The sequence below is a fragment of the Eubalaena glacialis genome, chromosome 11, assembly GCF_028564815.1.
Source record: "Eubalaena glacialis isolate mEubGla1 chromosome 11, mEubGla1.1.hap2.+ XY, whole genome shotgun sequence".
Classification (NCBI taxonomy): Eukaryota; Metazoa; Chordata; class Mammalia; order Artiodactyla; family Balaenidae; genus Eubalaena; species Eubalaena glacialis.
The window spans coordinates 27,121,417-27,136,327 of record NC_083726.1 but is presented as its reverse complement, the minus strand read 5'-3'; the positions used below and the strand labels follow the sequence as shown (position 1 = coordinate 27,136,327).

Below are 14,911 nucleotides of genomic sequence, written 5' to 3'. Positions count from 1 at the left end.
GTAGTAATAGTTAGCCAAATCAAGGCTGTCAGAAGACCTATGGGCTGGCCTATTAGACAATACTTTAGTATGACATTGAAAGGATACACTGTCATCTTTCTGGAAAATTTCTTTTTATTACCATTAGCATTTGGACTCTGTATTATAATGACCTGTTATCTTGTCTGAAATTCCCAGCAAACTGAAAAGCTTCTTAGGGACGAGGTCGTGTTTTGGGTCACTCTTGTAGCCTCTGATCTTAGCTTAGTTTGTAGTAAGTACTCAGATTATTGTTGGATGAGTTAAAAGATTTCTTCTTGGAGGATTAAAGTGACCCCCTCTTAGGAGTTTCCCACAGATCCGGCTGCGAGCGATAGAAATCTGTGCAGCGATCGCAGCCCCCGTACCTCTCCAAACCCAGCTGAGTGTGGCCCGAAGCCCCTTAAGCATTTCTCCAGCTTCCCACAGCTGCACAAGCCCAAATTGTTGCCCTGATGGTCAGACGTGGAAAGCAAAATACAAGAAGCTCATCTCCTGTACTGTGTCTCCATTTAAGAATCAGGAAAAATGGGGTCCTTCCCTGTCAAGCCTCCTGCCCATCCACAGTCCCAGCAGGAAGGCTAGAAAGCTCAGCCCTCCCAAGCTGGCTGCCTCATATCTTTGTGCTGCTGCTGGGACCACAAGGGCTCATGCTATTCCTGGGTTCACCTCTCCAGGGACAGCTACTGGGGCTGCAGGCACACTACTCATCATTCTAATAGGCATATGGGGCAGCCCGGTTTTCTCACAGATAATGAGCCTGTACAATTTAAATCAAGACTAATTTATGCATTTCAAATACTTGTTGCCAGGATAGATAAACCGCCTTATTTGTGACTTGTTTTTATTAGCACAGGAGGCAGGTAAAACATCATCAACTGATGGAAGGAGGGGCGGAGGCAGGCCTGATTTTCAGTTATTCAGGGTCAGGGAGTGTCCAGAAAAAGGAGGGAGTAGGGGTGGGGTACGCTCCAAATAACTTTAAGTTTTGAGGGGTCGGTCTGGAAAAAAACAGACTCGAAACAGCATAAGTGAGGGTGACTTTATCACTTTACATAACACCTTTGTCAATCTTGTGGAGAACTTGGAAAGATGTCAGGAAAGCAGGGAGTTATCTGGGCAAGAGTTTGAGACTTTTTGTCAAGGGGTAGGTTCCAATAAGCCCACGGGCACTGGTAGGAGGTAGATTGGGACCATGTGAAAGGAGAGAAAGCAGAGAAAGAACAAAAACACAGGAACAAAGGCCTGTATTTCTTAGGAGCAGAGTAGATAACTCGAAATCTAGGGAGTGGGCGAGGTTTGCCATTAGAGCACCCAGTTTCTCATTCTGGGCCTTTCCCTACCCTAGGGAACCCCTTGCACCCTGTGTGCTCCCTCCTATGCCCTCTCCCAAAACCCTAGCCATTTGCCCCTTCACTGTGAATTGAAAGCTGTGTGTTCTCCTCTTGCAGTGGTACTCACCCTTCAGGTTTTTCTCTCTGAAAAAGCATTCAAGTGGCCATAGAATTTATCATCCATCCAGGGGTATTTTTAGCATCCTTTAAAATTACACCAGAACAATAGGTATAAACCAGAACTCTCCCAGAAGGGTCCTGGGCAGACCAAACCTAAGGTCATCCTAGAAATGCAAGGCCTTGTCTCCTGTTTAAGGAATTGTGGGCATCACTGAGCATGTGGAAAGAGGTCTTTGATTCTTTCCCAAGGAGAGGGTAACGAAAGGAAGTGGAAGGGAGCAGAGATGTATTAGGATGCTCCCAATTGCACATAACAGAGTATTCAGCTATTGTGGGCTTAAATTAAAAGGATTTAATTTTTTCACATAACAGGTGATCTAGAGGGAGATGATTCCAAGCAAGATCAGTGTCTCAACCTTGTCAGGGCTTCTCTGAGGATCTCTTGCCACTCTCCCTCATTATTGCAAAATGGCTGCCAAGGCTCCATACATCATGTCTTAACAAAAGCATATTCAAAGGTAAGAAGAAGGAGATGCGGGTTTTCCTCGTATCTCTTTTATCACACAGATTTTATCTTGCCCAGAATTCCCCCAGCAGAGTTCCCCTCTGTTATCAGTTTAATTGGCCGATATTGGGTCACATGACTATTGCCAGCGTTGCAAGGGCAGCTGTAAAAGTAAGAACCTACATTTTCTGTCTCTGTGATAGGCAATGGATTCTGCTGGCTTGAAGAAAGTTTGAGCAACTGACAGTGTCTACAGCAGTGTGTTGCTGGGAGGTTCAAAGGGGATAATTCATAGAAAGCTCCCTGCATATTTTTTTGACATAAATGTCGATTCAGTAAGGTTGGCAATTTATATCAATTTATACAGTCCTGGACAGAGAAATTTTTTAAAGAATGAGAGATAGGAGTATAGATCTAAAGGCAGGTAATTTTGCTTTCTCTGCCTGTCCTTCTCCATTTTGCAACCAAGAAGGTAGGCAAGATTCAGCCTACTATCAGCCTTTGTGCCCACCCCACTTCAAGACAACCTTGGGCTACAGAGCTTTTATCTTTCACAGACACCAAATTTTCCATCTCAGCCTGCATAAACAGAACATGAGAACACCCTACAGCCTGTATTTGCTGCATGTTTCTGCGGATGCCAGTAAAGCAGGACTTCTAGTAATGGGATCAGTAACCTGAGTGAGAGAACTGAAAAGGCAAGTCTGAATCTATCCCGCCTGTTACGTTCCAGTGAACAATGAAAGCACAGTAATGGGAAACACTGCCTTGTGACATGTTTGAGCCCGTCCACCCCTGCTAGGTACTATTATTAGCAGCAATATTAATAAATGCTTCTGACAGGCAGGAAAGGTTCAGAGTGCTGGAGAGTCGCAGAGTGTGCCAGACACATAAACTGCCTGCCCCAGGCGGCTCACAATCATGAAGGATACAAGACAAGGCCCAGATGTCAGAAAACACAATGACCAGGGAGGGGTTCTTGCGGGTGAAGCAGGGAGATTTTTTCAGAGCTGTGCTGGGAGCGAGAGAGGCTTTAGCAACGGCTATCTGGCTGGCCATCTCACTAGAGGAGCTCTTCTTGGGAAACCATGGGAGAGATGATAGCAGACAAGTGACAGTCACTTTGAATGTCACCTCCACCGCCTTGGAGCCTTGAGGGAAGAGCTAAAGACGAGTCCAGCCCTCTAGCTAACTGAGGTTAGGCTGGGACAGAGACTGCTAACTGTTCCCCAGAGGCTAGACTCTTTCTAACTTTTAGAAACACAACTCTCTGAGTTAGCAGGGAACTCTTGGAAATTGAACTCCGCAAGTGATAGCTAGAGACCACCTGTCCTAGACGCTGACCTCCGGCCAGTGGGTTGAGAACACGAGTCATGCCTGTGCCTTGCAAATCATGGCTTTTTTATACGGGAGCTCCAGGCCTGCATTTTTTTTTCCCCCCCTGCTGTCACCTGCTGGGGAATGGCTCCACCCGGAGCTACTGCCTCAGACCCAGAGAAGGAACCCCCAGTCAAAGATGGCAGCTCTGTCCTGTCAGCATCCTATCCTCCCAGCTCTCAACCTCTCACCCTCCTCTTTTCCATCAGATGGAAGATAAACAAACTTCTGCCCTACTTAAGCCACTGTATTTTGAGATCTCTTTCTTATAAGAGCTTATCTCACACCACATTCCCAGGCCTGGCTCTGAACTCAAGGAAGAGAGCCAAGCCTTACATGCGTAGGGGGTTAATAGTTTACACACATCACCTTTATCCTGCTCTCCTCTCTCGCCCTCACCCACGGGGCTCCCCTGAACTGCCTGCTTTTCTGTTCCTTGAACTCATTCATTTCTTTCCCATCTCAGAGCCCTTGCCCTCTGTATTAGTTTGCTAGGGCTGCAGTAACAAAGTACCACCGACTGGGTGGCTTAAATAACAGAAATCTGTTGTCTCACAGTTCTGGAGGCTTCAAGTCCAAAATCAAGGTGTCAGCAAGGTGGGTTCCTTCTGAAGTCTGTGAGGGAAGTGTCTGCTCCAGAGCTCTCTCCTTGGCTTGTAGATGCCATCTTCTCCCTGTGTCTCTTCATATTGTCTTCTCTCTCTGTCTGCCTGTGTTCACATTTCCCCCATTTATAAGGACACCAGTCGTATTGGGTTAGGGCCAACCCTACTGACCTTATTTTTACTTAATTACCTCTGTAAAGACTCTCTCTCCAAATAAGGTCACATTCTGAGGTACTGGGGGTTAGGACTTTAACATATGAATGGGGGGGAGATACAACTCAGACCATAACAACCCTTCCTTTAGAACATGGACTTCATTCACTGGTACAGAGAAGGTAGTCATTAATCTTTACTGAATGAATCAATATATATTCATCATTTTTATTATATCAACATCATGATCATTTTCAATTAGAAGTCTTTAACTGGCATTTCTATACTTCTATAGTTGATATTAATTGATATTTACTTGACACATAATAATTAACATGAATAATAATATCCTGGAATTATGGAAAGATCCCAAAATGCAATTTGAATAATTGGACAGAGATTACACTAAGCTCAGTATAATTTTAATGTTGATTATATTTTATTAATATAAAATTTGGTCATTCGTGGATGGTTTTATAATAACCACCAAATATCAAGAATGTTTGTTTTTACTCTAGTGTAAAAGAACTTGAGGGTTTAAGTAACATACCAAAAACAGGATTTCAATAAAATGAGAATAAAAACAGATAAAGTTGGATTAAGCAAAAAGAAAAAAAAAAAGAGCAAATGTTCTGACCATCAGAGTCATTATAATTGCTCTACTAATATGTGGAATCTAAAATATGACACAAATGAACCTATCTATGAAACAGCAACGGAATCATGGACACAGGGAACAGACTGGTGGTTGCCAAGGGGGAGGGGGTTGGGGGAGGGTGGAGTGGAAGTTGGGGTTAGCAGATGTGAGCTTTTATGTACAGAATGAATAAACAACAAGGTCCTACTGTATAGCACAGAGAACTATATTCAATATCCTATGATAAACCATAATGGAAAAGAATATTTTTAAAAAGGAATGTATATATACGTATAACTGAATCACTTTGCTCTATAGCAGAAATTAACACAACATTGTAAATCAACTATACTTCAATAAATAAATAAAAATTGCTCTACTAGAGCATAAAGTTATATTCAAAATTTGGGCAACACAGCAGCAGATACAAACAATACCTGAGAGGAAGATTTATAGCAGTACTTCAGGAGACAGAAGATTTTTACCTTGTAGAGAACTCAGAGAAATTTCCACAGGGGCCAAACTAGAGGGCATAGCTGTCCCCTGCATCATTCAGTATCTTCTACACCAGTTTCATGCAGAATTCAGAAGAGGAATTTAAGCTGTTTCTTGTACCCAACGTCATAAAAGTCAAGCAACTACATTAAAACATAATTTAGTGAAGGTGCATACTGCAAGTATGAGGCCTTCCACCCAAGAGTAGCACTTAGAATACACAGAAGAGTAGCTACCTACCACATCCCTTAAATTCTCTCTCCTAAATCTCATTTCCATTCAACCGGGCTCTTTGCAGGAATGGGCTCAAGTGCAGTGCTTAAGGGAATCAGACATCTGGATTTGAATCCAGGCTCCACCACGTCTGAGCCGAGTGACTTTAGGTAAGTTACTTATGTATAAAATGAGGATGATTATAATGCTTATTTTATAGGTTTCTGGTGAGGATTAAATTAGATAACGTACATGAAGCTCTTAATACAATACCTGGCACATGGTGAGCCCTCAGTAATGTTAGTGCTTATTAATAGCAGTCTATTCTTGGATCACAGGTACATAAATATACTTTGGAAACGACATGGGTGAGTGGTAGAGTTCACATTCCCTTATGAAAATCAAAGTGCTCCAGTGGGATTCCTGCTTGGATGGAAGTCTTCATGGTCCTGTAAAGGAAGGATACTGCAGAATCTGTTCTTCTTTCACTAGAACACCTCATTCTCTGATAGAAAACAGGTGTTCACTCCATTGACAACTTTCCAACAGTGATGCCCTCATTATAACCCCTAGTTTCATTTCTTGGCATTAATTTACTTGATTAAATAGAAAGCAAAGAGACTCTAATTTACCCAAGTCTAACTACACACACACACACACACACACACACGTACACACTTTTGTATAGATAACCCATCTGTTGTACAACAAAGAGTTTGACTTGCCTTTGTCCCTGGTTCCTGGGAGGGAGACTGTGATGGGCAATTCCCCATGTAATAGGCTTGTCTTTGTTATTCATGAGCATTTTGGATCACAATTAAGGTTAAACTAAATGCTGAAATGATTGCGGCTGGGAGCTGAAAGATCAGAAAGATCAACCATGTGATTAGAAGGTTGGGGCTCTGAGCCCCTTCTATCAGTGGGAAAGGTGTGTCTGTTTCATAACCTCCATGGCCTGGGAGTTACACATAATCAATTTTGTTCACATTCCTCTGATAAGAACTAGTTGTGTGGCCTCATCTGGATGCAGGTGGGGCTGGGAAATGTAGTTCTTGTCTGGGCTGCTCTTCCCAGACAGAGTTCTATAATTTGGGAAAGTGGGCATAAATTTTGGTGGACTGTTAGCCATCAGAAATCGGTTAAAGGGTAGACCCATGACATGACCCAAGCAACCAATCAGAGGACGCCTGTGGGATTGACATTGGAAAGTTAGGAGAAAAAGAGAACCTTTGGTGGTGGGGTGGGCAGAGGAGATCTGAATTTGGACTTTTGTAGCCATGTTCTCTGCGATGAAGTCAAGGTGTCTGCAAAATGAAAACAGGCAGAGAGGAAGAGAGACAGAGACAGAGTGAGAAATTCAGAGGAAGAGAGAGAGAAAGAGAGAGAGAGACAGAATTTGAAAACGAGTGAGTCCTGGTGGCCACAAGAGAACTGGGGCTTTGTCAGTGACTAAATTAGTGGCCTTGAACAAATTACTTGATATCTGAGATCCACTGAGATCTGCTGATACCAGTTTTCTTATTTGTTTCAGTACCCTCATCAGCCTTTTTTATTCTGTTGTGTCCTTTCCAATGTCCACCTGCATACTAATGCATCTTTCATTCATCATGGCTCCATTTCTAAGGTGGAGCTCAGCTGAGAACTACAAATGTATTTTTATTTTAACGTTGCCTTCTTATTGCAGCATATGCAAAACCTGCGTGAATTGTTGGGTTTTCTTTGTGCCCCCAGCGCATGGAGGGCATCAGTCCTTCTGTGTGGCTCACTCGCTCCAGTGCCCCTGGGATGCAGGCGATGTTGACCCCCACTCCACGTGGTCTCAGATCGCTGTGCTCTGAAGTCGGGTTTGTGTCTGTAGCAGCGCTACCCATTCCCTTGGCCGGCCTGCTGTCACTTCTCGATGCTGCTAATCTCCTCCCTAACGAATGCTCAGTTGCTCAGATCAAGGTCCAAGAATGTGTCCTTGTCTGCCCTCCCTTCGAGTAAAGTACAACTATGCCCCCAGAGACCCTTTCCATTGACTTCAAAGTTAAGTTCTAGGTGCTTGGTGGCCGGCATTCCTAGAAATATGATCCCAGAGAAGTAGGGCATTATTGAAATGCCTGCCTGTTTACCTATTTAGCAAAAATACGACGTGCAAGTCATAAGACTAAGTTTACAAACCACTCTCTTCTTAAGCGATTAGGCTTCCAGAAATCTTTGGCCCCTGAAAGTTTTCCATGAACCCAGACAGCCAATTAGAAGAGAGACAGACAGATGCCTGCCGAAGATTTAATATATACTCTTCATCCTCAGTAGGGCTTGGAGGTCCTCCCCTCAGGGCTCTCTGGAGAAAGCCCACACTCGTGTGCTGTCAACAAGGTCAAAATGAGCATCAGATCTCTTGGGGGATATTTAGAAATAGAGATCTGAGGGTTAGAATGAGTCAAAGGAGGTGAAATAGTAAACGTTTATAGGGTGGTCCTCTCTCCCTGAGAAAGGGTGGGTAGTGATGGAGAAATTGTGTTTACTAAACAGCCAGATAGTAAATATATTTTAGGCATTGCATTCTATATACAGTCTTGGTTGCATATTCTTCTTACTCTTATTTCTCTTTTTTTTGGTGTTTTGTTTTTTTTTTAAACAATGCTTTAAACTGTAAAAATGATTAGCTCATGGGATGTACTGAAACAGGTCAGATTCTGCCCACAGGCTGTAGTTTGCTGACTCATGTTGGAGCACTGAGATGTGAGTCCTGGACTTGCCACCGCTGGCTGTATGTATGTAAGCTTTCCAAGACTCAGTGTCATCACCTGTAAAATGAGAGTACCACAGGCTTTTGACTGGGGTGCTCTATCACAGTGCCCAGCACCTAGTGGCATTCAGTCCATGAATAGTGGCTGGCGTTGCTATTTCCTGATTTGCCATAGAGTCTCATTTTAATGTGGTAAATCCATACAATGGAATATTATACACCCTTAAAAAGGAAGGAAATTCTGACACATGCTACAACATGGATGAACTTTGAGGACATTATGCTAAACGAAATAAGCTAGTCACAAAAAGGCAAATCTAGTACGATTCCACTTATAGGAGGTACCTAGAGTAGTCCAGTTCATAGAGACAGAAAATAGAATGGTGGTTGCCAGAGGCTGGGGGGGAGTTGGAATGGGGAGTTATTGTTTAATGGCGACAGAGTTTCAGTTTTGCAAGATGAAAAGAGCTCTGGAGATGGATGGCGGTGCTGGTTGCACAGCAGTGTGAATGTACTTAATGCCACTTAGCTGTACACTTAGAAATGGTTAAGATGATATATTTATTTTATCACAATTTGAAAAACACCTAGGAGATATATATCTCATATATGGAAAAATAAAATAGGGGAGTAGGGAGTGTTGTAAGGGGTGTGAAGTTTTAAACAGGGTGATTGAGGGAGGCTTCCCTGAGGAGGAGATATTTGAGCAAAGACCTGAAGGACGGAGGGGAGAAACCATATGGGTTTGGTGAGCAGAAGGGTGTTCTAGGTAGTGGGTATAGTAAGTGCAAAGGCCCTGAGGTAGGAGTGTGCCTGGGGGATTGGTGGGCTGGAGCAGAGCAAGTGAAAGGAAGACGAGATCCAAGAAGGAAGAGGAGTATCAAGGTGGGAGACTGAGGGGACAGTTGCACAGGATTTGGGCCACTAGAGGCACCTGACTCTTCCTGTTAGTGAAATGGTCAGGTATTGCAGGTTTTGAGCAGAGGAGTAACGAGAGCTGACCTATAATTTTTTTTATTGAGGCATAACTGATGTACAATATCACATTACTTTCGGGTGTACATCATAGTGCTTCAGTATCTATATGCATTTCTAAGTGGGTGCTGACCTATGTTTTAACAGAATCTCTCTGGCCACTATGTTGAGAGAAGACCCAGGGACCAAAGGTGAGGCTGGGAGACCAGCCAGGAGGTTATAGCAACTATCGAAGCCAGGGATGATGGAGGAGTGAACAGGGTGAGAGTGAAGGAGAGACTTGGTGGGATTAGGGGTATATTTTGAGACAGAGTCAACAGGATGTGCTGAAGGATTGGATGTGATGGGTGAGAGAAAGAGAGGAGTCAAGGATTTCTCCCAAGTTTGGGACCTGAGCCAAAATTTCCATGGTTTACATGACACATTCATATTAATTATCTCATTTGCATCTCACAGTCAAGGCCTCATAGAGGTTGCAATTCCAGGGCTCAGGCTTGGGAGCTGCCAGGCCTGGGTTAGAACCCTGTTTCTGGTACTTGTTAGCAGGGTGGCCTAGGCCAAGACCCTTAACATCTTTGAGGCTCAGTTTCCCCACCTGTAAAATGGAGATGCTGACATTTAACAGATTTGTTATTGTGAGGACTGCAGCCCCTGGGACCCAGGAATTGGTCACTTGTGGTAGCTGTTATTATTGTTTCAACACAACTGGAATTAGAACATGGCCCTTTGCCCCCAGTCCTGGGTTCTTTCCCCGAGTTCTCTTTTCTCCATTTCTGGACAGCTTCTGGTCAATTGATCATTCTTGGGAATAACATTCCATTTTCAACATTTTAATTCTACTCGATCTCATTGAAGAAATGTTTTCTTAACCAATAGACTCTTTTCTAGGAGTCTGGGACAGCTCTGGAGTTGGGGCATGGTTATGTGTGTGCTTGGGGGTGAGGGGACAGCTCTTTGAATGATTTTTGCTTGGTTTCACCCCCTTTCAAGCAGAAACAACATTCTCCAGCCTCTTCTCCCCTGGCTTAGGGCGTTGGGCTGAATTGACCAGACATTTTAGCATTCATCAAGCACTGCCTCACTCTGACCAAAGACTTAGTTCCAGAATAACAGAACAGAGAACACTTGCCTCTCCCTCCTCCCATAATTTAGTGCACAGACAAGGAGATGGGAAGAAATGTTGACGCCATCACACAGTGGGCCATGTGGGGTTGGAAGGAGGGGCGAGGTGGGTGAGCAGGACGAGCCCTGCACTGGGAGTCTTGGCCCCTGGGTGCGTGCTAGCTGTCAGTCACAAATTGCAGCCTTTCCGAGTTTTGACCATAAAATGAGAATTACAGTATCTGCCCCTGAACCTCATGGAGGATCAAATTAGAGAAAGTAGGTGAATGAAAGCTGTCCTAGGTCATGAATAATAATATTGATTACATTCAAATGCTTAAGCCATAATCCCAAGCATCTTCTGCTGTACCCCAAATCTCCTTCATTAGGGTCACCTGGGGTTGCTCAATAAAGAGCTGAATTCTGGGGCCCAGTCCGGCCCAAGTCTCCTCTCCTCTCCTCCCACCCCATTCCCCACCGCCACCCGGCACCAAGCAATTCTTAAACACATTAAAGCTTAGATCTACTGGTCCAGGAGCTAACTTTGATGGAATAGAAAAAGGGATAAGGTATAATTAAGTGCCCGGAGATTCTTGGCATTCACATACTGATAATATAAATGATGGATTTTATTCATCACGTTTGAATCTTCCCAGTGGGTGGTACACAGAGTTCCATTTAAAATAGCCGGGTAAGGCCACTTGTCAGAATTTTAAAGAGGCGATGTGAATTGTTACACGTTTCCCTTCTGAAGGGACAAAAGGGAATGTAGAGCCTTTTTTCTAAAGATGAATTTCCAATGTTCTTTCCATGTGTTCCTTCTTATGCCCCCAGAACACTCAGCCTTGGCTTTTCTTGGTACTTTGCCAAGTGCCACAAAATCAAGGACTTGCTCCTTTTATGCCAGCGTTTCAGAACTGGGCTCTTCTCCCACAGCCATTCCATCGCTGTGGCCAAATTAGCAATCACACCTGCATATTGATCTGGGCAGGTGCCCAGAGGACAGCCTGTCCTGGTTGAAAGCAGGCCCTGAAGTTTTTGCTGCACTCTGACTCGGCAGGACCCAGATGCCTCCAAAAGCCAGATGGGCCCTCGGGGTTTATAAACCCTCCGCCTGCAATCTTTTAACCAGACAACAGGCCTATCAGCTCAGTGGCCAATCCCAAAGTTTTCAGCTGGGCGTTTCTCCATCTACTCAGGAGACAAGAAGCTTTGTGGACACACAGATGGTCCAGAATCCACTTGGAATACATTGAGCATGTGGCAGAGGAAGAGGGCAGGGGGCGTTGTAAGAATGGCTAGCGGCACTTAGAGCTTTGTTCCCTGTATGGTAGGCACAGGTCCTTTGCTTCTCTGATCCTGTGAGCCCATGTGAAATGCCCAGGGACTTCTCTCCAGATACCACACGCGCACACACGCACGCACACACACACACTGCCGAGCGCTATAGATGCAAAGACGCAGCCCTTGGCTGCCTGATCATGGGGCATCTCATTGGTCCCTAGAAATGAGGAGAAACAGACACGCTGCCTGCTGAAACAGAGCCCAGAGCCTGCGGTGACCTGAGGAAGATAACACCCCTTCACTCAGGACACACAGACACCTTAGAAAAGGTGTGAACGTATGCTTGTGTTGAGGTTATCTAGATATCTGGGGGCCAGGATCCCCCAGCAGACAGCTGCTTTACATTATTGTTTTTGTTATTATTATTTGCACAGTTCCCGTGGATCCACTGTGGGCCCCCCCCGCCCCACGCACATTGCTCCCGTCTGGAATGCCCTCCTTCTCCCTATCTGAACCCTATGCATCCTCCTCAGGGCTCACCTCCTCCATGCTCTCTTCCCAGGCCACCGGAGGCCCCACTGATCTCCCACAGCTCCAAGAGCTCCTACCGGCCATCTTCCTCCTATTATCCTGTGCATGCAACCCTTCGATTCCCAGCTAGGTTCTGTGGCAGGCACCACGCCTGGTGTCCTTTGTTCCCTCCCGCCCCCAGCACGACATTCGGCCCCAGCGGCTGCTTGCTCAATGCCTGCTGACTCATGAGCACGAGCTGGGACATGGAAACAATCTTTAACAACCGAATTGGGTAAGGCAATAGGCTTTGTGAACATAAGATACTACCTGAATGAAAGAGGAGAAACAAACCTTGGCAAAACCAACCCAGTAGGATTATTCCATCATTCTGCACCTAAAAGAATGAGAGGCAGAGAGCAAAATGCAAGTCCCAGTGACATCAGCCTTGGCAGTCCCTAATGGAAAGTGACCCTGCCAGGGCCCTGCTCCCTCATTCAATCTGGGAACGCTTTCCATTAACGCTGTTAACCCCGCACAGCGGTCAGGGGCAGAGCCGGCCAGGCCAAATGTGCTCGGTTCCAGTTGCTGAATCATCTCCATCTCGTTTGCCCTTCCTAATACCTTCAAGAATTAGAAGAAGCAAAGGAGGGGGAGAGAAGCACGGAGGCCTATCAACTTTAGCAAATCCTTAATTGGAAGCAGTTTGGCCGGTTCCTTCCATCCCTGGGAACTCTTTCCATTAAAAACATTTCTCTACCACAGCCGTGTTTTAGACTTACCATTGTATCCTCAGCCCAAAGGAAAATTCTCTCCACCCTCGACCACATACTGTGAGCGATTTTCCTTCTAAGGGCGTAAAATCACTCTTTTCAGTGTACAGCTGGATGGCTTGACATCAACCAAGAAACCCAGTAACATCCTGACCTTTTGAAAGCAGAGTGGAAGATCAGAGAAGGCTTTCCTTGCTGCCCCCAGGACTCGGCACCATCAAAAGGCACACAGAGGCCCCAGAACTGAAGTTGGATGAAAACACCAAGGAGGAAATGAAAGTCAGATATAACCGGGAAGTAGGCAAATTCAATCTTCTCTGAGCTGGAAAATTAGAGCCAAGGGAATTCTATTATTAGGGGAAGCTCAGTGACCTCTGTTCTCAAGTCTGGGTGGGGGAAGGTTGCAAAGAAGACTACACTGCCCTCTATTGGGGGCCTATAGGCACGCAGCTAAGGGCTTTTCATTCATGGTCTCGACTGATTGATTAGCCATTGCACAACCCTTGGGAACAATTATTATCTGAAACAGACAAACAAACAAAAACAGAAAAACAACTGAGACCATAGACATCAAGCGACTTGCCCAAGGTCATGTAACTAAGATGCAGCACAAGCAAGGATGCTAATCCAGGGGTAAAGGACTTCAAGTTTCATTTTCTTGCCATTTATCTTTATAGATAATCTTTCCATCTTGGACTCAGATAGCTCACGTTCTGAGAGTCTGCCAGCGGTTCTCTCTGGCAGGGTGGTTCTCAAAGGTGGCTGCATATTAGAATCACCTGGAGATGCAGCACTAACCTGCCGGGTACTCAGGCCCCACAGCCGGAAAGTCTGACTTTAATTGATCTGGGGTGGATCCTGGCTTAAGCGAGTTTTAAGAGTTCTCCAGGTGATTCTAATATGTAGCCAGTACTAAGAATGTCTGCTCTAGCTGCAGAAGGGATGGAGACAGAAATAGATGGTCCCCTCAAACCTAGGACATAGTAGTTAATAGAGAGCAGGTTTGGAGGGCTTCCTTAAAGAAAAATCACTTTTGAAGGATGTGAGCTCCATAGTGGAATGTTACAGTTATGCTTTGTGATGTTGTGGTAGGTGAAAAATAGATCCCCAAAGTGCTCCACGTCCTAATCCCTGGAACCTATAAATATGTTACCTTTCATGGAAAAAGGGACTTTACCAATGTGATTAACTTAAAAGATCCTGAGAGGGGGAAATTATCCTGAATTATCTGGGCAGCCCTGATGTAATCACAGGGTCCTAATAGGGAGGCAGGGGAATCAGAGTTAGAGAAGGAGATGTGATGACAGAAGCAGAGGTTGGAAGGTGTGAGGAAGGGATCCAAGGATGTGGCAGCCTCTAGAAGCTGGAGAGGCTCCAGAAGGAATGGCCTTGCCAACACCTTGACTTTAGCCCAGTAAGACTGCTTTTGGACTTGTGACCTCCAGATCTGTAAGAATAAATAAATGTGTATTGTTTTAAGCCACTAGGTTTATGGTCATTTGTTGACCATTGGTCTATAGGAAAAAATGCAGATCCTGTGTAACTTACTTCACTTCTCAGAGGTTCTGTTTCCCCATCTCTAAAATGGGATCATCTTACTTCAGTAGCGTAGTTTTGAGGGTTAAATACATTGATTAGAAACAAAATGCTTGGTACGATGGCTTATAAACAGGTCTTACTATGATGATCATGGATAGAGGTCTCATGAGGCAGAAAGTGATGTGAGAAGAGAGAGACTTCCAGCTGTGCCCAAGTACATTTCTACAGGACAAGGGATTGAGGCAAATGGAACAAAATTAGCAAAGACTGGTGCAAAAGAGCAGCGGCAGCAGGATTTCTCAGCCCGTTGGCTTTTGGGAGATGTTTGCACCTGCCTGTTCTGAACATCTGACCATATTCCCAGAGCTATTGGGTCTACCCCCCGGAACTCATCTCCTTCACTGTAAAATACACACAGCAAGAGAGAAAAGGAGAGGAATCATCAAAACACCAAAAAGACTCTGAGATACAGGTTCCCCAGTATTTCATTCACAGCCCATATCCAGCCAGCAGGTCAATTTCTGAGCTTATAGACAAT

General features: G+C 44.8%; 1 protein-coding gene across 1 annotated transcript in view; it reads left to right on the top strand.

Annotated features, from left to right (window-relative positions):
• Positions 1–14,911, top strand: part of PLXNC1 (plexin C1) — a 322,454-nt gene that overhangs the window by 104,310 nt on the left and 203,233 nt on the right. Inside the window, exon 2 of the mRNA XM_061204178.1 lies at positions 1,845–1,990. Coding sequence (XP_061060161.1) covers positions 1,845–1,990 — 146 coding nt within the window. The remainder of the gene's footprint in view (positions 1–1,844; positions 1,991–14,911) is intronic.